This window comes from Balaenoptera borealis, assembly GCF_965194805.1.
Source record: "Balaenoptera borealis genome assembly, chromosome: 1".
In the NCBI taxonomy this organism is placed as follows: Eukaryota; Metazoa; Chordata; class Mammalia; order Artiodactyla; family Balaenopteridae; genus Balaenoptera; species Balaenoptera borealis.
Genome location: NC_138860.1, coordinates 148,703,653 through 148,727,250, shown reverse-complemented (window position 1 = coordinate 148,727,250; position 23,598 = coordinate 148,703,653). Strand labels below are relative to the sequence as shown.

The window sequence follows — 23,598 nt, the reverse complement described above, 5'->3', positions numbered from 1 at the left end:
AGGAAACACTGAGTACTTAGTATCTGCTAGGCACCTCATGTGCATTTTCTCCTAAGAGCCATGTAGCAGCCCTGTGAGATAGGTACCAGTAAACCCTATTTTATAGGCAAGGAAACTGAGACTCAGGGAGGTTTGGATTGGCTCAAAGGCTGACTTTACTTTTGACCCCTGAGAAGTAATTCTGTTACATCAGTTGTAATGGGTAGCTTGAGGGGCCTTTGACCAGGCATCAAATGTTTCCTTTATTCATAGTTCCCTTGAAAGGCACCCCCTCTCTGTGTACCCTGTAAACTCTGCCAACCTCCTGCTAGGATGGAGGAAGCCCCACAGGCCTTGAATGGGGCGCTTCATCCCACCTCCGTCAAACAAAGCACCACCACCTCCCCAGTGAGCCAAGACAGAAACTAGCGAGTCAGGCTGCGCAGGCCTGCAGTTCCTGCCATCCACTCAGTCATTAAGGTAGCACCTTTCTCCTTAACCTCTCTCCATTTCCACAGCTACACTTCGGTCAGTCCCTACTGTCTCTCATCCAGCCTATTACTGCAACCTCTCAACCGGTTAGTCTGACCCAGGCTGTTTTTCTCTCTGGTCCCTCTAGTTCACAGTTCCAGAGTAGTCTTTTGTTTGTTTGTTTTATAAATTTATTTATTTTATTTTTGGCTGCATTGAGTATTCGTTGCTGCACGCGGGCTTTCTCTAGTTGTGGAGAGCGGGGGTTTACTCTTCGTCGCGGTGGCTTCTCTTGTTGCAGAGCACGGGCACTAGGGCGCGTGGGCTTCAGTAGTTGTGGCACACGGGCTCAGTAGTTGTGGCACACGGGCTCAGTAGTGTGGCTTGCAGGCTCTAGAGCGCAGGCTCAGTAGTTGTGGCTCACGGGCTTAGTTGCTCCATGGCATGTGGGATCTTCCCAGACCAGGGATCGAACCCATGACTCTCCTGCGTTGGCAGGTGGATTCTCAACCACTGTGCCACCAGGGAAGCCCCAGAGTAGTCTTTATAGAACACAGATTTAATCCCATTGCTCTCTGTGCCCACCTCCCCATTGCCTGTTGGATAAAGTTTGGACTCCTTAGCTTATCACATGAAGGCCTTCACATCTGCCCTCTGCCCCTCTCTCCAGCTTCATCTTTGTCTCCTCCCCCACAAGCCCCCTGTATTCCAACTGTGCCTTTTCTCACCACCATGCTTTGGCACTCCCTTTTCCCTCTGCCTGCACTTTTGACCATTCACCTCTTTTTGTCTTCGTTTAATGACTACTCATCTGTCACAATTCATCTTAGGACTCACTTCTTCCCAGAAATGCTCTGCAACCTCGCAGTCTGGTCAGGGGCCTTTCGTCTGTCCTCACACAGCCCCCTGGCTTCCCTCGTGTCTTGACATGTCCTTCTGTGTGGATATGATCAGTCTTCCTGTCTGTCTCCCCTCTAGACTTGGTGAGCCCCTCAAAGGCAGCGGCAGGCACCACGTGGGCTCTGTTCCTGGTTCCTGTGTTAGAGCTTGGCAGAGAGTGAGTGCTGAGTGTTGGGTACTCACATGTGCAGAGGAACTGAGGCAGACAGGAAAGTCATGTCTCTTTTTCTTAAGTAGTGCCCTCCTCTGGGATTTTCAGAGCCCACACTTTGCCAGCCTCTTTCTGCCTCTGTTTCACCCACTTTCGCTAATCCAGGTCACTCGCTCTAGAAGCCCCCAGCCTCCGAGGGTTTGCTCATGGCCATGTAGGGGAAGCAGTGGTGACCTGGCAGGGTTGTGGCTGAGATGAACAAGTGCTGAACTTTGATGCTCAGCATAGTGTTGTGAGGTATGAGGCAAGTCATTTGTTACTAATAATCAAGTATTGAATTTTGCAAGTGATTTGCTTTTTAAAAAAATAATTATCATAGATTTCAGGTTATCCTTCTAATATCACTATCAACTGTGTGCTTGAATGAGCGAGAAAGGGGTGGAATTAGAGCTAGCCTGCAAGAATCACCTGGAACAGTTTGGCAAACATTTTCTGTAAAGAACCAAATGGTATTTTAGGTTTTGCAAGACACGTATGGTCCCTGTCACAGCTACGTAATAGACATATGTAAATGAGTGGGTGTCGGTGTGCTCCAGTAAAAATTTTATTTTCAAAAACAGGCCAGATTAGGCTGGCAGCTTGACGTTTGCCAGCCCCTGAGCTATAGTGATAATATCTACCTCTACTGAGTCTCTGTCGTGCCTGGCACTAAGCTGAGGTCGGGTGACTTTCCTGAGGCTTTGGGGCAGGCTGATTAATCTTTTCTACCCCTCCACATGATGACATGTCTTGCAGGATTCCGAGAGGGTTATCCTTACCCCTATCCCCACACCCTGTATTTGCTGGAGTCAGCCAATTTACGACCACACCGCTTTCAACCAGATCAGCTGCGGGCCAAGATGATCCTGTTTGCCTTTGGCAATGCCCTGGCTCAGGCTCGGCTCCTCTATGGGGTACGTATGTGGGGAAGACCACCAAGCTGCCTTACGTTGAGTTGGTTTCCTGCCTTACGTTGTGTTGGTTTCCTGCCTTACGTTGTGTTGGTTTCCTGCCTTACGCTACTCAAAGGAAAGGGGGCATGGAGGGATTTATTTTTTTGCTTGACTGAGGAGTTTTAGGGAGAGGCACTTCCACTCACCCTACAGAGATGAGCTGCCATCTGCTGGGGGCCTACGATGTGCTTGTCTCTAACATAAGATGCCTCATTTTTTTTTTTATCACAATAACCCACAAGGTTTCATTATGATCCCCATTTTTCAGATTATGCCTCTGAATCCCAGGGAGGCTTGTCCATCATTACGCAGCAGTAAGTGGTGGAGAAAGGATTGGGACTAGGTAGACCCAACTCCTAAGGCTTCAGTTGTCTGTGCTGCAGCACACTGCCTCTGTTCTGTACTGTTGGAGCCCAGAGCACAAGGCTCCATCAGGCAGGCAGGAGGAAGTGAAGCAGGAGATGGCCCAGGCCTGCCTGCCCACTCAGGACAGGTTCTGAGGACCCAAGATACCACTTGGATGGTAGCCCTTTGATTCTAAGACGAGGTCTCAGGGACCTAGATGTTACAGAATGCAGGCTGAGTGGTTGTCAACACAGTGCTGTCCCAAGATTGGAGGAAAGCCTGGCGGGGAAGCGAAGGCCTCCAGGAAGGGGATGGCAATATGGGAGTCCCCAAGCAGGCCTGGGACACCAGATCCCTGGCTTTTTGTGTGTGTTGTGGGGCGGGAGGGGAGGGATGATTTTGAGGGCTGCTGTTGGGCTCCCAGGTCTTGGTTAGAGCCTAAGGCCTTCCTGGAGGAGTGATGAACTTCAGAATGCTCTGTTTCCCATCTTACTTGGTCTCGGTGGGGTTGGTACTGTGTGGTTAGCCTAATGAGACAGCAGTATGGACCTTGCCTGTATTGAGCATCTGCTACATGCCAAACATTTAATTAGGGCTCTTTATAGCAGTGGTTCTCAAAATATGGTCGTGGATTAGCAGCGTGAACATCATCTGGGGACTTGTTGGAAATGCAACTTCTCAGACCCACCCCAGACATCCTGCATCAGAAGCTCTGGGGGTGGGGCCTGGCAGTCTGTTTTAACAAGCCCTCCAGGTGATGCTGGTACAAGCTCAAGTTTGAAAACCACTCCACTAAAATTTGAGAACCATTGCATTATTTAATCCTTGTAGCAACCCCCCAAGGCAGATACTATTAGCTTCATTTTACAGATGAAGAAACTGAGGCTCAGGGAGGCTCAATAACTTCCCCAAGGTCACACAGCTAAGAGATTAGCAGCTGTCACATCTTTATGTGACCTTCTTGTGTCTTTCCAGTCCTTGGGAGGTTATCTTAATTCCCATTCTCTGACATACTTTCTGAAGGCTCTGGAAGGTTTGGTAACTTGCCCAAGATCCCACAGCTAATGAGTAGGGAAGCAAGCATTGGAGCCCTGATCTCTCCAGCTTCAAAGGACATGCTGCCTCCTGACTCTGGGGGAGGATAGGGAGGCAGAGATAGTCACATGCCAGGTCCCAGGCCTGCAGGCTCATTGTAGCTTCTGTGCCAGCAGAGCATGGGTAGCAATGCTGTCACTAATTGCCACCCAGTTGGGTAGGAGAGGAGGCCTCCCCCACCCCCTCCAGGTACAAATTATTCCTGGGGATGTGAAGTTGAGCAATTATGGGAAGAGCCTCTGTGTAAAAGGTAAAATTGCTGAGAAATTTATGTACTACCTGCAGTTTTATTGATCTGTAGAGGGAGATAAGAGTCAATACAGAATTCTCAGCTAACACTTAGAGGTACTTTTCTTTTTTATTTCTCATGCAGCTAAAAACAGGTATTTCTAAGGCCAACGGTCCCAGTGTGGCCTACACTGAGGTCTGACATTAGCTATTCCTAATGTCAGATTCAGCCCTGGAGCGGTGAATGTAGGCAGCATCTTTGAATCAAGGATGCTTTGCTTCATGGGGCCTGCCTATTGGATCTTTGTCCAGTGGATAGCAGTCACCAAACTGGATTCCTGCGGGCTCAGTAGGGTGAACATACGATTTGTCATCCAGACTGGGATACTTTTGAGAATGGCAGAGGAGCTACTATCAGATACAATGGGACACTAGGTGTAGACCAGAACAATAAGATTCCAAGTGATTTAATAGCCTGGGGTCTGATCCTGGGTAACCTTGAGCAAATTATACCACCTCTCTGAACCTCAGTTTCCTCATCTGTTAAGTGGGTATATACCACTGGATTTATGAGATTAGAGGTGACTTTATGTAAAACTGGTGTGATGCCTGGCACATGAGAGGCCTTCAGTAAATGGTTGCTAGTAGTATTACTGTTACCAAGTGGCACTCATTGAAAGAGGTAATCAGCAAATGTGTTGACTGGTGGAATCCTGGGACCAACACAGCTGGAGTGGACACTCAGGAATCCGACACATACTCAGAGTTGCACCGAGAGGCTGAAGCTCAGGTGAGATGCCTGCCGGTAGGCTTAGGGCATTCCAGATGCCCAGCCCTGAGGAGTAAAGTAAGGCAGATGGAAAGTGTGACTGGTCTAGCACTAGCCATTGTAGGTTCTGATGCCACACATCGTTGTGACTTCAGATGAGTCACTGCCTCACCCAGTCTGTTTCCTCAACTGTCAAATGGAGTGAGAACCGAATGAGATTATATATATTATATGAATTGACCCTCCAGGTTAACATTTGATAGACATCACTGTTGTCACCGTCAGGTTACGGCCATGAGTTTGAGGGGTTCGCCGTCATTAACCTCCCAGCTCATCCTCCTGTACTGTGCAGCTTGCCTGGCAATCACCTCTCAGTGGCAGGAATTAGTACTTTAATGTGCTCAAGTTGAAGAGCAGGTACCCCGGGGCCACGAGGCATCTGAGGCCAGGCAGAGCCAGGCTGGGTGCGGGCGAGAAGGCCTGGCCCTGGACAGTGCCCTCAACTCCGCATTCTGTTTTCAGTGTCCTGCGGGGGGAACCACTAAAGAGGGGTGGGGGTTTATTTCAAAGGCCAGAACTAGAAATTGCCTGGTTTGTGCTGCTCCTTTCAGCCCACCATTTCTGATTTGATTTACTTGTCCTCTTTTCCTCTCAGAACGACACTAAGGTTTTGGAGCAGCCAGTAGTCGTGCAAAGTGTGGGCACTGATGGACGTGTCTTCCAGTTCCTGGTGCTACAGCTGAACACCACAGATCTGGCCTCTGATGAGGGTGTCAAGAATCTAGTCTGGCTAGACTCGGATCAGCTCCTCTATGCGCATTTTTGGTGTCTCCCGGTGGTCAGAAGGAAGGCAGTTGTGGTAAGTCCAGCCGCCTCTGGCCTGGTGATGGGCCCAGGGCCAGGACTCACCCTCCCCAGAGTGAGCCTGGCTTGGGGTTGACGGGATGCTTGTGAGTGGGGCCTCGGCTTTAGGGTCTTCACGCTCAGGACCTCTGCCTGGAGGGCTACTTCAGCCCTGCCCATTACCTAAACCAGCGCCTTCCACCCTGGGCCCCAGCCTGCTCTTCACCTCACCTCCCGCGCTCCTCAGCACCCACCACGCCCAGCTCCTTGTAGCTCTCCAGTACGCGCCGCTGCCTGAGTAGCTCAGGATCCCAGTAGGTGCTGTTCCTTTTACAGAGGAGGCTGCTTCCTTCTTGCTCCCTCCTCCCTCTCCCCCACCCAACCTTCCCCATTTCTCTGTCATCTGGTTGTCCTCTATTTGTCATTCCAGGTTTAGCATAAAGACCCACCATCCCATTCGCAGCCTTGCTTAAGTACCTTGGGTGGGTTCCCATAGCCCCTGGGTCCCCCCATCACAGCGCAGTCATGCTGCTGTCCTATAGTTATCTGTTTATGTGTTCTTCTCCTCTGTTAAAACGAGCACTGAGCTCCTCAAAGGCTGAGTCCATGAATGATGCGTTCATTTCATTCCTCCATGGCATTGTCACTCACTGCCACACCTCCAGTGCTCAGCTGACAGAGACCAGGCCTGTGTTCTGTGTAGTGGGCAGTGGCAGTATCTAAATAGAATCATAATATAATATCAGGCAGTGATAAGCACTCTGAAGAGACAAAACAGGATTGGGGGATGAGAGAGAACAGGGTGGGGTACTGCTGGATCTGTGGCTGACTAGCCGTATCCCACACAGGGCCTGAGTAGATTTGTTTAAATGTCGTTGTTGAGCCTTTGAACATTATCTGTATGTTAGTGGAATGATGAGTTCTCCAGCGTCTGTCAGTATCGTTTACCCTTGAAATGCCTACTGGTCTGGTCCCTTCTCTTTGGCTCCAGACACCATTCACTGTCCCTCCCCTTGCGGCCACGCCAGCCTCCTCCGCGTCCCTCTGTGCTTAGTTGTGCTCTCCCTCTCCCCGTCACGTCTTCAGGTCCTCTTCTTTCAGCCTCTTCCTTCCAAAGTAGTGACTCAGTGCCAGGCCTGTGCTGGTGTGCTCACGTGACTCCTCCTTACCTGTCTCTTCCCGCACCCACCCCACCTCCACCAGCACGGACCCTGGGCTCCAGCCTCGCCCTAGCTCTTCCCACCTTCATTCGTGCCTCCGGACCGGTGCATATACTGGCCTCTCTGAAGTCTCCTTTCTTTTCTCTTTCTGGCCCATTCTGTTGTACTTGCCCTTTAAGACTCATTCATACATGCTCTCTTCCATGTATGGAAGTCAATGAGTTAGTTATTTTCTCCCCTGTTTTCTTAGCGTCTTTTTCCTACTTCTATTATGAGGCCCATCACCTTGTATTATCACTACTGCAAACCTGGCTGGAAGCTCCTTGAGGGTGGGAGCCAGATTCAAGTCATTATTGGGTTTCCAGCACTGGGCACAGCTCTGATACAGAGAAGGTGCCTGATAAATGTGTGTGGAAGGAGTGAGGGATTATTGTCCCTGGGAATTAAAAGGGGCAACAGAACATTTGTTTGTGGTGGTTGAGGTGAGCAGGATTAGGGATCAGGGCAGTGTCAACAGACGATTTGGCTGAAAGGTGCTGGGATGCTTCATATCCTCCTCGCTAGCCCAGCGCCCCCGGCATCTCTTGGCACCAGCTCCCCAGCGCTCCTCCTTGGTCGTGAGAGAAAGAAACAGTTATTATCCAGGCACTTAGGATTTGCATGAAACCGACCTTTGTTTTAATTGCTGCCATTAAACCTAGTAGCAGGATCCTAATGGGCTGTGTTCTTTCCAGGAACCTGTTGGGCCGACTGGTTTCCAGCCAGAGACATTCAGGAAGTTTTTAGCTCTGTATTTGCACGGTGCTGTGTGAGCCAAGGACCGTTCTGAGGCCTGGAGCTCCCTGTGCCCCTCTCCCCCTGAGGATCCTGGGGCCTGGGTGGTGCCTGGGGCCTGCTCGGAGCCCAGTGCTCCTTTGGCTGGTGGTCTCGCTGACAATAAAGAGCCCTTCCGGTGCACTGGAGCCTGTGCTTGTTGTGGGGGTGCCGTCAGGAGGGGCACCCACAGTTGCGTGCTCGCCCTTGCCATGAGCCTGCCTCTGCACAAGTGCTGGCCCTGGAGCCTGACCTACCCCAGCTTTGTCCGTGACCCATCTTGTGACTTTAAATAAGAATCTTCATCTCTCTGAGTTGCAGTTTCTTCATCTGAAACTTGAGGCTAATATGACCTACACTGTTTGCTTCATATTAGGTGTTCTGTGATGGTCGCTAGGTTCTATGGCATTACTTAAATTGTGGACACATTCCACAATGACTGCAGAAGATCTGAATAGAATATTCATTGTAAATTTCTCACTAGTACCTTGGTTAATGGACTGAGTACATCCCTGGTTCAGCTGGCCTCTGTTCAGATCGCATCAAGTCCTGCTCTGGGCCAGGCAGCTTATACACAGCATCTTGTTCAGTCCTCACAAAACCCTTGCAAGGTAGATGTTTCCATATTCAAGAAAAGTGTTGAATTCCTACTGTGTGCCGGGCAGCATTCTGGGCCCTGTAGATGAGGAGGTGCAGATAGTGTAAGGAATTGCTGAAGGTCATGCAGCTGGTGTTGTAGGTCGGCTCCCGTAGGAAACCCTGAGATGGAGATTTGCAGGTGAAAGCTTGGGGAGAGCCTTGAGGATCAGCACCTGTGGGGAGTGATGATAGCAGCACCGGGTGGAGGAGGGACTGAGCTCAGTGAGTTTGCACCTGAGGCCTTGGCTGGTTCCCGGCTCCGTGGGCCCCCTGGAACAGAGTTGTCCTCATGGAGCCGAGGTGCTGAGCCTTTCTACAAACACCAGTGACTTGTCACCAGTCACTGGATAACACTGCTCCCAATGTGGGAGAGACCTCGGGTGAGGTGGCTTTGTTGGGCTGAGTGCAATTCCCGAGGGACTTTACTGAGAGCAGCAGCCAGGACACTTTCTGCTGTGGGAGGATCACTCTGAAGAGGGGTCCGGGAGCCCATGTCACCTCCATCCATAACAGTGCTGTTTCCAGCGCCGTGTCCCTGACTCCCAGGTTGTGCTCCTTCCACTTTACAAGGTACCTTTTAGGCTGGGTGGGGCAGGGTTTACCAGGAAAAGGACAGATTGGGCTGGTGGTGGTGTGTGTGAAGGGGTTACTGGGGAAGGCGGCGGGTGTGCAAAAGCAGGGAGGCGAAGGAGATCCTGGAGCACTGGGGAGTGGTTGGAAATGGGGAGCGCAGGGAGGTCGGGGGTGAGGCTGGAGGGGCCAGCTCTCAAGGGCCTTGAGTGCTGGCACATCAGGCTTCCCCAGATAAAAGTTGTCCCCCCACCCAAGGCAACCCTGGTCCTTTTCCCTAAGGGTAACCACAACTTAGAGTTTCTCATGTAGCGCCATTAAAATGTATATGTATAATAAGGATGCATATATTTACATTGCTTAGTGTCATCCTATTTATAGACCATTCTGCACCTTCCTTTTTTCACCTAATACCTTGGGATCGCAGGATCTTGCCCCATCAGCACATATGAGCTATGTTGTTTTTTTGAGCAGCTGCATTAATACCTGTCGATGGACATTGGAGTTATTTCTAGTTGTTAGCTATTACAAATAATGCTGCAGCGAGCATCCTTGTTCACATATCTTAGAGTACTTCTGCCAGCGCAGCCACTGGATAAATTCCTAAGCAGAATTGCTGAGTCAAAGGGATTTTTTTAAAGAACACTCTGTGGGCGTGTGGAGGGCGAGTTGGCAGGGTGACTGTACCGAGTAGAGCTGGAGGCCATTGTGGTCATTCTTGGATGAGTGATGGTGGTGGCTTGAAGCCAGGCTGAGGGGGCGGAAGCCCCCTTGCTACTGGTGGGAGAGTGGGGAGTGAGAGGGCGAAGCCAGCCTGGGTCTTGAGCGTGTGGGTCAGAGGCTGCAAGTAAGTGGGCCATCAGCAGGTGACCTTGCAGCTTGAGGACTGCCCTGGAAGGTGCCAGTGTTACAGGGCAGGCCTGGGTGCTCATCCCAGCCCCTGGAGTGAGGACAGCCCTAGTGGTTGGCCTTGGTCTGTCCGCTTGGACCTTGCAGCTAAGCTCTGGAGCCTGGCACCCACTGCTCTCTCCCTTCAAGCCCCTTGCAGCCGGTCTGCAAAGTGAGGCAGGCAGGACTGGCGTTTCTGTCCTCCCCATGCAGGTGAGGAGACTGAGGCTCAGACCCCACGTGGTGTAGAGTGAAGAACTGGGAAGTTCATATGTGATGACAGCTGCTTCCTCCATAGAGCTGTGCCTACCTCCCCACATCCCAAACGCCCACCTACCTCATCCTCCCCACCCTCTTAACTTCCTCGTTAAACGCAGGGAGGGAGGAAATACAGGATGATTTTCAGGCCCTATTTGGCCTTAGACTTGAGAACAGACTACTCACCTGGTCAGAGCGAGTCTGGGAGAAGGAGGCAGGAGGAGGACTGTGTGAGGAGGGTGGACGGGGATGTCCCACTGTTAGTATGAAAGTCGCCCCGTATGGACTTGGACTTTTAAGCAACAGGCATTTGGAACCAAAATTTTGACAATGGCATTGTGAGCACATGTGAACGTACTCTCATTTGGTCATGTATTTAAGTGTCATGTTGATCCATTAGAAAGCTCAGTTCATTTCTGGCAGGCATCAGTGGACTGGGGAACGCCATTTCCAAGAGTCTCCTTTATTCCACCTTCCACTCAGATCCTGAGTTTCCTCATCTGCAGAGTGGGAATAAAGCACCTCCCTTTCAGGTTTTCCCTACTTTGGGATTAACAGGCTGCATTTGACCAGGAGGTTTCAAGTAGATGGGTCTAGAGGTTTTCAGAAGCTCCGTGAAAAGGTGGGATTACTTCGGGGGGCCCTTTAGGCCGTCTCTGTCCTCTCCCAAGGCTGACTCAGGCTGGACGTAGGGCAGGTGCTCGCCAGAGGCTCTGTGACTTGCTGGGCTCTGTCCTTCAGCAGCAGGCCCGAGACTGGTGTAGGAGCAGGCCAGGGTCACCTCAGGCTTTAGACAGCATCTCCCTGCTTCCTCTTTTGTGGCGGGACAAAGTCCCTTAAAGTGTGTATGTACCCTGGGTGTCTCATACCGTCTTCCCTTTAACATGAATACACAAATCACTGTGACTCATGGGGCCTACCTGCTTGGCTGCTGGAAGACCACCCTGTTATAGGAACCCTCTCCCCAGAGATGTCTGGGAACCTGCAGAGAATCCCAGTGTCCCCTCCTCAGCTCAGGATGATAAGCTCTCAGCCACTTGGTTCGTTCCACGGGTGTGTGTGAGCATCTAGTATGTGTTAGGCATGAGGCAAGGCCCCAGGTAGAGAGCATTGAGCAAAACAAGGTCCCTACTGTCATGGAGTTTACATTTCAACGTGGGGAGATGGTGCAGAAAGAAAGGTATGTCAGAGGATCCGAAGGCAAGTGTTCCCTGGCACAGACTCTGAGACGGAGAGTTGTGGCAGCAGGCTTACTGGGGCGCACTCCCCAGAGACCCATGAGCAAGGGAGGAGGGCGTGACTGGGCAGGGGGAGCTGAGACCCCCGCGGGTCCTCTAGAGAGCTCTGTGCCGGGTGGCTCTTCAGAGCCATCCCGAATCGAGGCCAAGTGTGGGGCCTTGAGGTCCCACGTCAGCCATTGGCCACTGGCCACCGTCTGGGAGGAGGTGAAACCTTGGGTGAGGCAGTCCCCTGGGGCCCAGGGCAGCACCCAGGAAGGGACACCGAGCCACCAGCAGCTGGGGACGGGGTGTGTCGGCCCTTACCTCACAGGGTGAGGCCTCTGTGAGAAGGTAGTGTTTGAGTAGAGACTGAACGAAGTGTGGGGCAGGCTGGGAAGGCGCTGGGGAAAACGCGACAGCTCTGAGATGGACGTGGGGTTGGTGTGTTTGTGGAGTAGCGAGGAGGCGGGGAGGCCCTGCTGGAGCACTGGCTCCGCCACCAGAACCCCACCCCGCACCCAGCCTGCAACCGCCAGGCCGCCTTTCTCTGCAGAGCTCGCAGAACCGGGCCTGGTGTGGTCTTCGGCAGAAGGAATACGAGTCACATCAGCAGAGTCTATGGAGATCTCTCGTAGAGGTCATGGAACAGCTGAAAAGCTGGGAGGGACTTAGAAGTCAGAGTGAGCTGGTTCTGACCCCGGTTCTGCTCCTGAGAAGGGGTTTATCTTTCCCTCTGCCCTCCACCTGAGACCCCGGGAACCAACGCCCCCTTGTCCAACACAGGTAGCCCCCTATTCTTCCCCTCCCCACTGGCTCACACACTTCCAGCGATGCGGAACTTATTACCTCTCGAAGCAGCCTTTTTCAGTGTGGCTGCTAAGCGTTCTCGCACCTCAGGAGGAATGTCTTCCTTTAGCTTCAGTTCCGGGGTCCCAGCTCTGACTGCTGGGGCCTCACACCCCCATCTGCTTTCTGAGCCAGGGGAGATTTGAAGCTGGGAATAATAGGCCTCAAAGCCAAATAGCCCAGTGTCTGCCTCCCACTGAGCCTCTAAGCCATTTCTCAATCCACAGCTTACCTCGGCCACCTGCTCCAGGCTGTATCACAGAGCAGGGACCCAATGCTTCAGCTGGGCTGAGGATGGCAGGGTGGAGTGAGGCCAGCCTCTCCCCTGTTCTGGACACTGCTTTGGCTATTGCCACCTGAGATCCTCAGTCTATCCCATGCCAGACGACCTGGCTATGTCTCCTCATACCCAAAGCCTGTATCCAGGGTGCGGGCTTGTTGCCCAGGGCAAGAGTCTAGCCTGTCAGGAGCAGTGTAGCCCCGCCCAGATTTCTGTCACCCACCCCACAAAACACATCTATCATCTCCTCATCCTCAACTGGGCTGATGGAATCCAAGAATAGGCTAGAATTGGGGACTGAGCCCTGAGGTTCCCCACTACAGACCTCTAGGGGATCCAGCAATTCAGCTCCTTTTATAAGTCCCTAGTGTGTGCCAGGCCTTGTGCTGGGAGCCAGAGATACAGAATGAGACATGGTCCTCCAGGAGTTCCCAGCTGGCGGGTGGGCAGTGACAGAGTAGTCAGTCTCCTTTGGATCTGCTGAAGCCATAAAGGCCACCTCTTTCCCCACACCTGAGCACCTACCCCCAGGTGACAGCATGCAGTGGGGAGGAGTGCAGGAGTGACTGTACTCAGCAAGCATCCACTCACTCCGTGAACACTCCCTGAACACCTGCTGGGCGCCAGGCCTTGTGCTGGGTCACTCACTCTGGGGACAAACACTCAGGCATGGTCCCAGGCTTCGAGGAACTCCCAGTCTGATGGGGGAGGCAGACGTTGAACCATTTACAGCATAGGGGTCGTGGGGGCTCAAAGAAAGCCTTCACCTCAGCCTACAAGGCTTCCTGAAAGGCGGCCCACGTGAGCTGGATTCTAAAGGGCAAGTAGGACAGGCGTGCCGAGAGGGAAGAGCAGGAACAAAGGCCCCAGTGGGCAGCGATCCCTGAGGAGTTCTGCATCACCGGAGCATGCAGTGCTGAGGGTTGAGAACGAGCAGGAGAGGCCCGCAGGGCCTGAATGAGGCGAGGAGCGTGCCCTGGATCCCAGGCCGTGTGCGGCACTCTCCTCTCTGCAGCTTTCTTCCCTTGATGTCTGGGCACCTCACTCGCCTCCTCACTGCCTCCTTTGCTGGTTCTTCCTGTTTCCCAGGGCCCAGTCCCTGGGCCCTTCTCCATTCACTCTCCAGATGATCTCAGTCTCATGGCTTTCAAGAGCATCTGAAGGCCAACAACTCCCTAAGTAAGTATGTCTCTAGCCGAGACCTGCCTGCTTGACTTCTTTACCTGGATGTTGAACAAGCATCTCGTGGAGCGTCACCTCAACCTGCTCTTCCCGCAGCCCCCCTCACCTTAGTGACGGGCGTCGCAGCCTCCCACAGCCGTTTGTTCCCCTCTGTATCCCTAGTGTTAGGACAGTCCCTGGCATGTTAACAGGTGCCCCATAAATATGTGAACGGATGGATGGAAGAGTTTAAGGATGCTCAGAAGTGAGTAAGTTAGATCTTTGTGGTATTGGAAGGGCTGAGATGGACGCAGGAAACCAAGGTGGTAGCTGAATGTCCAGGTAACAGATGCCAAAGACGGGGGCTCCATAGACACCTGGGAATGGAGAGGAGAGTGCCGGCGCAGGGCAGGATGGACCCTCTTTCAGCACCCCCTCGCTTGGTCTGGTCTTCTGTTTCCAGCGCTCCCACCCAGTGAGCCCAGGGGAGCTCCAGCTCCACTCAGTTCAGGGCAGAGCTCTCCCAGAAGCCTGGGATGTACTCTGGGCTCAGGCCCCTGGAGTCTGTGGAATCCTCAAGGGACAGCAGAGGCTGGGAGTCAGAGATTCCCCAGGGTCACCCAGGGCATCAGGCTGAATGGCCCCAGCTGAGCCCAAACTGGAGTCCTGCTCTGGCTCTGTGCCTTGGTAGTTGCTGACCCACCCCTTCCAAGCCCCCTCCACACACACACACACCTGTCCCCTGCCCCAGGCAGGCCCCGCCGGCATCAGCTAGTTTGCCTCAAGGCTCTCCTTTTCTGGATCCAGGGAGGGGTGCCCAGCCAGGAAGGACAGGGCCCTCACTTCGACCCCCAGGCTGGCTGGTCACTGTAATTAGGCCCTTGTGGGTAGTGATGAGTAGTAGGAAAGCAGCTGCTGAGCTGGGGCCTTTGGCCTGGCTTGTCCACTCCTGCCCAAGTTTCAGTGATGGGCTAAAGCCCTCCTCTGTGAAAGCATAGGAATGACACCCACCTTCTGCCTCTCACTCCGAGACCCTCATCCTGGCTGCAGAACCTGGATCTGGCCCGGCCCTGCTCAGTCAGGCCTGGACAGGACAGGGTGGTGAAAACACTGGGGGTAACAGGAGCCTGTCCTCTCAAAGACCTCTTGCTGAGAAGGCCGACCCCAAACCAGCCCTCATCAGGGCCATGAGTGTGGCAAAGGCAACTCTGGGGGTGCTGGGGGGAATCACAGGCTGAGGGGTGTGTTAGGGTGCCCGGTGTTCGAACCCCGCCCCCAGCAGAGGTGGGCAGTGAGGCCCACAGCAGGCTCTCGTTACAGGCTGGGGGCCCTTTCCTTCCTCTCTGCAGGGACCCCTGTGACCTGGGCTCCCTTCTCCAGGCCACTGCTCCCACCTGCGCCTGAGGCCTGCTCTGGGGAGCACAGGGGCAGCGAGGGTGTGGAGTGGATGCTTGCCCGTCATCTCCACCTTCTTTGCTCAGCGCTGGGCTGGCACGTGGCAGATGCTCAGTGCTGGTGAACGAACACCTCTTCAGGAATGTCAGTGCAGGTCAGTAACAGCCTGCGTCTCCTCACGTGTCCAACAGTGATGTTTTCCCAGTAGTTCAAAGGCGTCTGTGCTGAGGAAGAGCCTAGGAAGCCTTATTCCCCGATGAGGACGGAAGGACAAATGGAATTTTCTAGGCCCTCCCAGCTAATCATCACACCCATTTAGATGCTCCCCAAAAGAGTAATACCACCAACAGCTAACACTGCTGCTCTTACTGCTTAAAAGGCACTGTTCTAAACACTTTACAAATGTCAACTTATCCTCACAACCACCACATGATAGGTAAATCGTTATCCCCATTTTATACATGAGGAAACTGAGGACAGAGGTTATGAACTAACTTGCTCAGGGCCACACAGATCCTGCAGGATCTGAAACTGGTCCCTTCAGACCTTGTAAAGGCGGGCTAAAGCCACACTTTGCTCAGACATCGTGTGTTTCCCTCCCCTCCTGCTGCGGGCCTGGCCCCAGAGCTCCAGGGAGGCAGAAAGTTCTACTTTCTAAATGTTGTTCAAATCAGCATCCACAGCTGCTAACTTGGTGGGCTCGCAGTAGTTCTTGCCTAGACGGCGGCTGGGACCGGGTCTCCCCGCATCTGTCCAGCCCGACCCAACCATCTTCCAGGATGCGGCTAGTACCGTTTTCAAAAATTCAAGTCAAAGTGTGCCACTCTTCAAATCTTTCAAGGGCCCCCTGTTGCCTTGGAGGTGAAAAAATAAAACTCAATGCCCCTGTGGCCCGGCACCCTAGGACCTGTGAAGCAAATTCCACCTGAAGGGAGAAAGCAGGGCGTGGCTGCAGCCCATGGGGCCAGCCTAGCCGATGCTGACTCTCCACTGAAAACAGCACACCGGGAACCTTATCCAGAAAAATATACTCTGGCAAACCAAAATGCGTTTGCGAGATGAGAAACCGCAACTGCCTTTTAGAATGTCCCTGAATATTTGAAGTGAGACAATGCCCAACCCATCTTCCCCAACTCTCCACAGAAGATTAATATACCCAGGAAAAGAAGGCCGACTCCTGAAACAGCACAAACCAAAATCTTGCCCTGCACCAGGAACAAAAATTCTGCCCAACCAGTTGCCTGGCATTTTGTAATCAGTATAATGAACTCCAACCCACGTTCCCCCGAAACATGTCAGGAAGGGCTGCGGAAAAAAGATGTCCCTTTAATAAAACGTTATCAACATATATCGTACACAAACTACAATGTATCATAATTACTTTTTTTTCCTCTCTTAATTCAGAACCAGACTACAAGGTAAGAAAAAACACAGAAACAGCTACAATGTTCCCAATAATCCGCACAAGGTCTTTTTTCAGGCAGATGATATCTCACATAATATGATATACATGGATCAGAAAGGGAGGGACGAAAACAAAGACCAGCTACAGGGGAGGAGGAGGAGGAGGGATGTAAATGTACAAAGAATTCTGGTGTCTTCAGGGCAAGACACAGAGGTTTCGATGGGGGGTGGTGAGGTGAGGGAGGCCACAAGTCACCCCTCCTGGGAGGGGACAGGCTCCACTGTCGCATTTGTCGGTTTTTGAAAATAAAAACAGGACCGGAAACAGCACATCTGTTTGGTTGCTGGCGTCCCCCCCTGCCCCCCCACAGCTATTCCAAAGTCTCTCTGTCCAGTTCGAAGCGCACACAGAGCAATTCTGGTCAATATCCCATTTTTGAAAAAGAAGAATCAAGAGGGAAAAAAAAGAAAACCCAAACTCCAGCCCTCCACTGCCTGCACACACAAGGAGGACGATTCGAGGGATGAGAACGCGGAGGTCACAGTTTCCATGTCCCAGGTCATAGCCATCCTGTCGGGGCGGCCTCCCCCACTCCGCTCCAGGCCACCACCCCGCTGGCAGGATTCTCACTGGGAAGACTGGGGTGGGGGCTGAGGAGGGGGCTGGAGGGCGGGACGCTGGGCGGGGAGAGGTCCAGAAGAGAGAGGAAGCAGTCCTGGGAACACAGTGCATGCCACTGGGTCGCAGCGTGGCTCCGCTGGGGCGGGATCCTGAAAGCGGTCGGTGGTCTGGCCCCTCCGGCCACGTAATGGGGGAGGGGGTCTGGGGTCGAAGCTGTGCAGCTGCTGTTGCCACCTCGCCAGGAGACCAAGCAGAAACAAGACAGGTTCCTGCCCTTCCCTTGCCCGTCAGCACAAACCAAAAACCCCAAGTGCAAAAGGGTGACTCCTTTTTTCTTTCCCAAAAAGGCCGTTTGAAAGAAACCACCGATTGTAAACTGCCCAGTTTATTATAATTATTATTATTATTTTTAGATGGCTACAAAGACAGGTGAGATCTCACACCTAGACTAGCTTTCCTGGTGGAAGGGCTTGGGTACAGACAGACAACAGGGCTTGGGTTTTTTTTTGTTTTTCGTTTTTCGCTTTTTTTTTGTCCTTTTTTTTTTTTTTTTAAAGAAGAAAGCAAAGAGGTTGATTGGGGTCGGGGGGGGGCTTGCTAGAAGCTTCCATTTTTAAAAATTTTTCCCCCAAAAAACCCCCCTGAAAACAAATTAAAAAAATCCCAACAACGGTAAAACCCCAAACAAAAAACAACAAAAATGTGTCATGTACATAAAAGGTCCTTTTGGGAAAGGGCAAGGGGTGGGATTTTTCTGGTCATTGACTTGAAATATATTTTTGAGTTTTGTCCTTCATGTTTTATGGAATAAAAAGTTCGGCCTTTTTATTGCATGAAACTAAAATTGAGAAAGGTTGGGGGAGGGGAGGGGGAGGGTTGAGGGGGAGCAGGAGATGCCCCTCCCCCAGCTCCTGGGTAATGACACCTCACTTCTTCTTGCATAATTTCTGGCATCTTCCCGCCTGCAATGCCGGCTCTCTCAGCGTCTCAGAGAAGAGGAGGGGGGATCACACACTCATCGTCATGCTTGGAGAATACTGGAAGGGGAGAAACAGAGAAGGGGGGTCATGAGGGCCAGGGTGTGGGAGAGCCCTATGGAGGTCTGACTGCACAGAGCTGGACTGGGCCTGTGTGGGGGTGGCTGGGCTGAGACACCCATGATGGCACTGGGTGGGCAGGGGGCCAGCAGTAGGGACTTAGGAGCCACCTCTCGGCACCAGCCTGTGTCCCTGACTCCTCTCCCCTGGCCCCTTTCCCTCTCCAAATCACCACTTCTTTCCAAGCAAAGCAGCAGCAGCCCCTGCCCTCCCCTCATGGGGCCACCGACTGCAGAGAACTGGGGTCTGACGAGCTGGAGCACAGACAGGGTGCCCTGGGGTGGGAGCCGGCCTGGGGTTCTCAAAAGCTGCTTAACCATGACATCGTTTCCTCAGATGAGACTGTAAATAGAGGCCCAGTGTGAAAAAGCAGACGGCCAGCTCCTCTGCACCGAGACCCCGGGAAGTCACTGGTTGCGTGAGACTCCCTCCCCAGGACAGGAGGAAATAGACTGGGACAGAGACCCAGTGGGCCAGAGCCCAGGGCTCGGCCAGCCACGTCAGCTTCTTCAGTGCTGGAGGCGCTGCGCCTCCATGTGGATGCTTCGGGAAGGTCAGATTCAGGTAGCAGGGGTCAGCGCCACGCAGTGGGGGAGGGGGGGTGGGGGAGGTGAGGGCTCTGCACTTTGTGTGGAAAGATAACCGAGGTGAAAGGCCCACGACACAGCTGCCAGGACACTGGCCCAGCAGGCAGGTCTTGGCCAGGAGACTCTGAAACTTAAATCAACAGGCCCCAGGGGATACGGTGAGGACCCAGGGGTGAAATGAGGGTGGTGGCAGGCACACTTACATTGTCGTTCTGGAAGGAGTGGAGGAAGTTCCCTCCTAGCTCACCATCGTCTCGAGGGGTGCCTGGAGGATTGCTAATGCCACTTATGTTGTTAGGAGAATTCTGCAGAGAGAGCAGAGGAGGTAAGCCCCCGTGCCCCCAGCAACCTGCCCCCCAGATGGGGGAAAGGCTTTCTGGGTGGTGTTGTCAGGGAGGAGACATGGAATACACACTCACTTTTGGAAGTCCATCTATGTCACCTGACCCTGAAAGGAAGAAAGAATCCAGTTCAGTTTCTTGCCCACCCTTCTGTGCAGGGGCCTCCAAACCCTTCCACCCAAGCCCAAACATCTCTGCAAAGAGGATCTTCTACTTAGGCAACATCTTCCTCTTGGGATCTTCCTGTGGGGACAGGGCCTAGTGGAGCCAGGAGCCAAGGCAGAGAAGGCTTCCCGGGAGGGTCGGGCAGGGGGCAGCATGATGAGGTCAGGGCGCTGACTCACCTAACGAGCCGTTCATGTGGTGTGGCTCCATGCCACCCATGCCCCCCATCGGGCCGTCCGAGCCTGGACCCATCGGGAACTGTGGGAGAAGCACAGAGCGTGGCAGCTGAGTGGGCCCTCGGCTCGGCCGCAGCCCTCGCGGGGCTCCCACGCCCAGCTGCATCCCCGGGGAGCTTCCATTCTGGCGGGGTCACTCTCACACACTCAGGCATTTAATTTAACACCAGGAGGCCGGAGCCGGTGCCTCCCCTCGGCCCTAGGAATTGTGCAAGGCAGAAGGGCTCACTCCTATGCACCACGGGAGGAAACAAACCCGGAGAGAGAGAGGGACTGGCCCAAGGCCACCCAGAGACAGCTCTCAAACCAGGCCTGCTGGATCCCATCCCGGGCTCTTTCCATCCCTGGGGCAGCGTGCGGGGCTCGCCAGTGAGAACCTCACACAGACTGAGTGACCAACTGCCAGGCCAGGAAACAAAAACATTAGTGCTTTTCCTCCCCATTTTACAGATGAGGAAACTGAAGCACACAGTGGACCATGCTTTGCCCACGATCTCCCAGGTAGGAGAGATGGAGGAGCTGGGGCTGGACCGCGGGCAGCCTGGCCCTGGAACCATCACACTAGCCTCCTCCAGGCTCTTCCTCAGAAACGTGTGGGGAGCTGGGGCGTGGGTGGCAGGACTTCTCTCACTGGGACTGTGTCGGGGAGCTCACTAATGAGCAGAACTGACGGTGCAGACAAACCAGACACCAGACGTGTAATCCGCTCTACCCGCCTCCTCAGGTCTGTCTGGAACTAACCCCCCCATCTCAGCAAAGCAGCAACCAAAGGCCAGAGGTCACATTACATGGCCACCAAGGGATGGCTGAGCCCACTCTGGAGAGCCAAGGCCCAGGGATACAGACTGGATGCCAGGGTGGACAGGGGACAGAAGTGGCAGAATGGAGGCCTGTGCCGGGCAGTAAGGACACAGAGCTGAGTCACACCTGGGCCTCAGTCTGAAGGAGCACAGCCACGGACACCCAACTTCCCCACAGGATGCTGAGATCCAAAGAGAGCTGCAGACAAAGCACGGGTGCAGCTTCAGAAAAAGGCACTGGGGAAAGGGCAGAGAAATCAGAACAGACTGCATGGAGGAGAAGGCAGAGCGCCAAAATAATCGAGGGATAGAATCTGGACAGACAGAGATGGACCATGGCCTTGTTCTCAGCAGGGGTCCTGCCTGAGCAGAAGTAACAGGCCTCCTAGCAAGTGGCAGCACGGAGTGGCCGGAGCAGGAACTGCCGTGACTAGACTGCAGGGGAGGGGCTGGGGCACCAGCCGCTTCCTCACCCCGCCGCCCACTCACACACCCCGTGGGGGCAGGAGGATCCTTGCCTCCCCAGTGGCCTCCCAGGGCCACTCGCAGGCTTTCGGGCACATTTTGCCATCTGGCCACCAATTTCATGCTTATGAACCCAAGTGATAGGAGGATGAGGGTGACCAACTTTTTAAGGAGCCAAACCCAGACACAGTCATACCAGACCAAAAGAATCCCAAAATGTGATAATAAACAATTATGCACATGCGTTATTACTGTAACATATATATTTAAAAAACAGGTATCTTAAATTACATATTATGTGTATTTTCGTTATTCTTTTTAACAGTTTTATTGAGATATAATTCACATACCATACAACTGACCCATTTAACATATGCAATTCAGTGGTTGTTAGTGTATTTAGAGTTGTGCAACCACCACCACCATCAATTTTAGGACGTTTTCATCACCTGCATCCATTAGCAGTCACTCCCCATCCCCCCCCTTGAATCCCCAGGCCCACTCAACCAAATTTATTCTCTGTCTCTACAGATTTAGCTATTCTAGACACTTCATACAAACAGAATTATATGTGACCTTTGTGGCTGGCTTCTTTCACTTAGCAAAATGTCTTCAAGGTTCATCCATGTTGTAGCATGTGTCATGTACTTCATTCCTTCTTATGGCCAAGTAACATTCCACTGTATGTATATACCACATTTAATTACTCATTCATCAGTCAAGGGGCATTTAGGTTGTTTCCACTTTTTGGCTATTGTGACTAATGCTCCTGTGAACATCTGTGTACAATTATTGTGTGGACATGCTTTCATTTCTCTGGGGTAGATACCTATGAGTGGAATTGCAGGGTCACAGGGTAACTGCTTAACCTTTCGAAGAACTGCCAGACTCTTCCACAGCATCTGCACCACTTCATGTTCCACATTCCCACCAGCTACGTATGAGGGTTCCAATTTCTTCCCATCCTTGCCAACACTGCTCATTATCTGTCTTTCTGATTCTAGCCATCCTAGTGGATGTGAAGTGGTATCTCATTGTAGTTTTCATTTGCTTTTCCCTAATAACTGACGCTGAGCATCTTTTCATGTGCTTATTGGCTATTTGTACACCTTTGGAGAAATGTCTATTCAGATCCTTGGCCCATTTGCTTTTAAATTTATTTTTTGGCTGCGTCGGGTCTTAGTTGCGGCATGTGGATCTTCCGTCGTGGCGTGTGGGCTTCTAGTTATGGTACGCAGGCTCTTCTCTAGTTGTGGCACGTGGGTTTCTCTCCAGTTGTGGGGCGCAGGGTCCAGAGCGCGTGGGCTCTGTAGTCGCGGCATGCGGGCTCTGTAGTTGTGGTGTGTGGGCTTAGTTGCCTTGTGGCATGTGGGACCTTAGTTCCCCAACCAGGGATCAAATGGGCATCCCCTGCATTGCAAGTTGGATTCTTAACCACTGGACCACCAGGGAAGTCCCCTTGGGCCATTTTTAAGTTGGTTTGTTTTTTTATTATTGAGTTTTAAGAGTTCTTTACATATTCTGGATTCAAGTCCCTTACCAGACATATGACTTGCAAATATTTTCTGTGGGTTGTCTTTTTACCTTCTTGACAGTGTCCTTTGAAGCACGAGTTTTAAATTTTAATGAAGTCTAGTGCAGCTACTTTTTTCTTTTGTCACTTGTGCTTCTGGTGTTGTAGCTAAGAAGGCTTTGCTAACCCACGTCACAACGATTTACTCCTACATTTTCTTCTAAGTGTTTGATAGTTTTAGCTCTGACATTTAGGCCTAGGGTCTACACTGAGTTAATTTTTGTGTATGTTGTAAGGAAGCAGTCCAATTTCATTCGTCTGCACGTGGATATCCAGTTGTCCCAGCACCACTTCTTTATTCTGTATTTACTTTTCTGTTACTTAAATGCTATTAATTAAAGAACAGCTGAACTAGTTAATAGGGGCAAACAGTAGGAGGACTAGTTAAACAAATGACGTGTGGAAAAAACACAACACTTTTATAATATTTCTGTCTTCTGACACAGTAAATTATTTTAACTCTTTACTGGATATTTAAATGTTGTAGGCTATATTACTGTGTATTTATTGAACACACACGTAAGATTTTTTCAAAAGAGAACCTAAATACAATAAGACTGATTAAACAGATACTACCTATATTTAGTTTCTAAGAACTGACTTTTTTTCTGTCCTGTATCACAATAGGATATTTTTGCTCTGCCTTTTTTTTTTTTTTTTTAAGATTTTAAAAAAGGTTTTATGTACAAAAAGCTAGCAGTTTCTTTCATTGGGTAGATGTCTTGGATAATCCATTCAAGGAAGATCATTCAGTCCCATATCCTCTGTGTACTGATGGGAACACTGGTGGCACCTCCTGAGGCCACGTTTCTGGACCAGACCATGCCAGTGTGAGAAGACATGGCCAAAGCAAGAGCCTGGCCGATTTTTTTTTTTTTGTGGCGGGGGTGGTGTCCATTAGAGCTGCTGGGGACCCGTCTTGCTTTCAGGGGTCCAACAGGGCAAATGGCGCTTGCTTTTCCACTAATACTTCCCTGAATTGCCTGCAGGCTCTCGGGCATCCTTCTTTCCTTTTATGTAGTGGCAAAACTGAATACAGGGTCAAATGGAAAATGCACTGACGTGCTGCTCTTCTCTTATCAAGCCCTGGTGTCAGTCCAACGTGGTAACACCAGACTATCCTCTCCACAAACACGTCTGCACGGACTTCCCTGGACACGGGTTCAATCCCTCGTCTGGGAAGATCCCACATGCTGCGGAGCAACTAAGCCCATGCGCCACAACTACCGAGCCTGCGCTCTAGAGCCCGCAAGCCACAACTACTGAAGCCTGTGCGCCTAGAGCCCATGCTGCGCAACAAGAGGA

General features: G+C 52.1%; 2 protein-coding genes across 18 annotated transcripts in view; one reads left to right on the top strand and one right to left on the bottom strand.

Moving 5' to 3' along the window:
- Positions 1-23,598, top strand: part of MRPL37 (mitochondrial ribosomal protein L37) — a 38,581-nt gene that overhangs the window by 13,222 nt on the left and 1,761 nt on the right. The window contains exons 5-7 of one of the 3 annotated variants that reach the window (XR_014235156.1): positions 2,297-2,454; positions 5,586-5,789; positions 14,958-15,157. Coding sequence is in view for 2 of the 3 variants with exons in the window: in XM_082358374.1 (XP_082214500.1) it covers positions 2,297-2,454; positions 5,586-5,789; positions 7,668-7,745 (440 nt within the window). In the remaining variant the exon portion in view is untranslated. Of the gene's footprint in view, positions 1-2,296; positions 2,455-5,585; positions 5,790-7,667; positions 7,891-14,957; positions 16,115-23,598 lie in introns of those variants that run through there. The other 2 variants (XM_082358375.1, XM_082358374.1) reach the window with 2 other exon arrangements.
- The window catches only part of SSBP3 (single stranded DNA binding protein 3), a 163,859-nt gene continuing 156,570 nt past the window's right edge, over positions 16,310-23,598 (bottom strand). For all 15 annotated transcript variants that reach the window (XM_082358382.1, XM_082358390.1, XM_082358389.1 and 12 more), the window contains 4 exons: positions 19,399-19,477; positions 19,133-19,161; positions 18,917-19,018; positions 16,310-18,066 (listed from right to left, as the gene is read on the bottom strand). In XM_082358382.1, the coding sequence (XP_082214508.1) occupies positions 18,037-18,066; positions 18,917-19,018; positions 19,133-19,161; positions 19,399-19,477 (240 nt within the window). In that variant the 3' untranslated portion in view covers positions 16,310-18,036. The remainder of the gene's footprint in view (positions 18,067-18,916; positions 19,019-19,132; positions 19,162-19,398; positions 19,478-23,598) is intronic.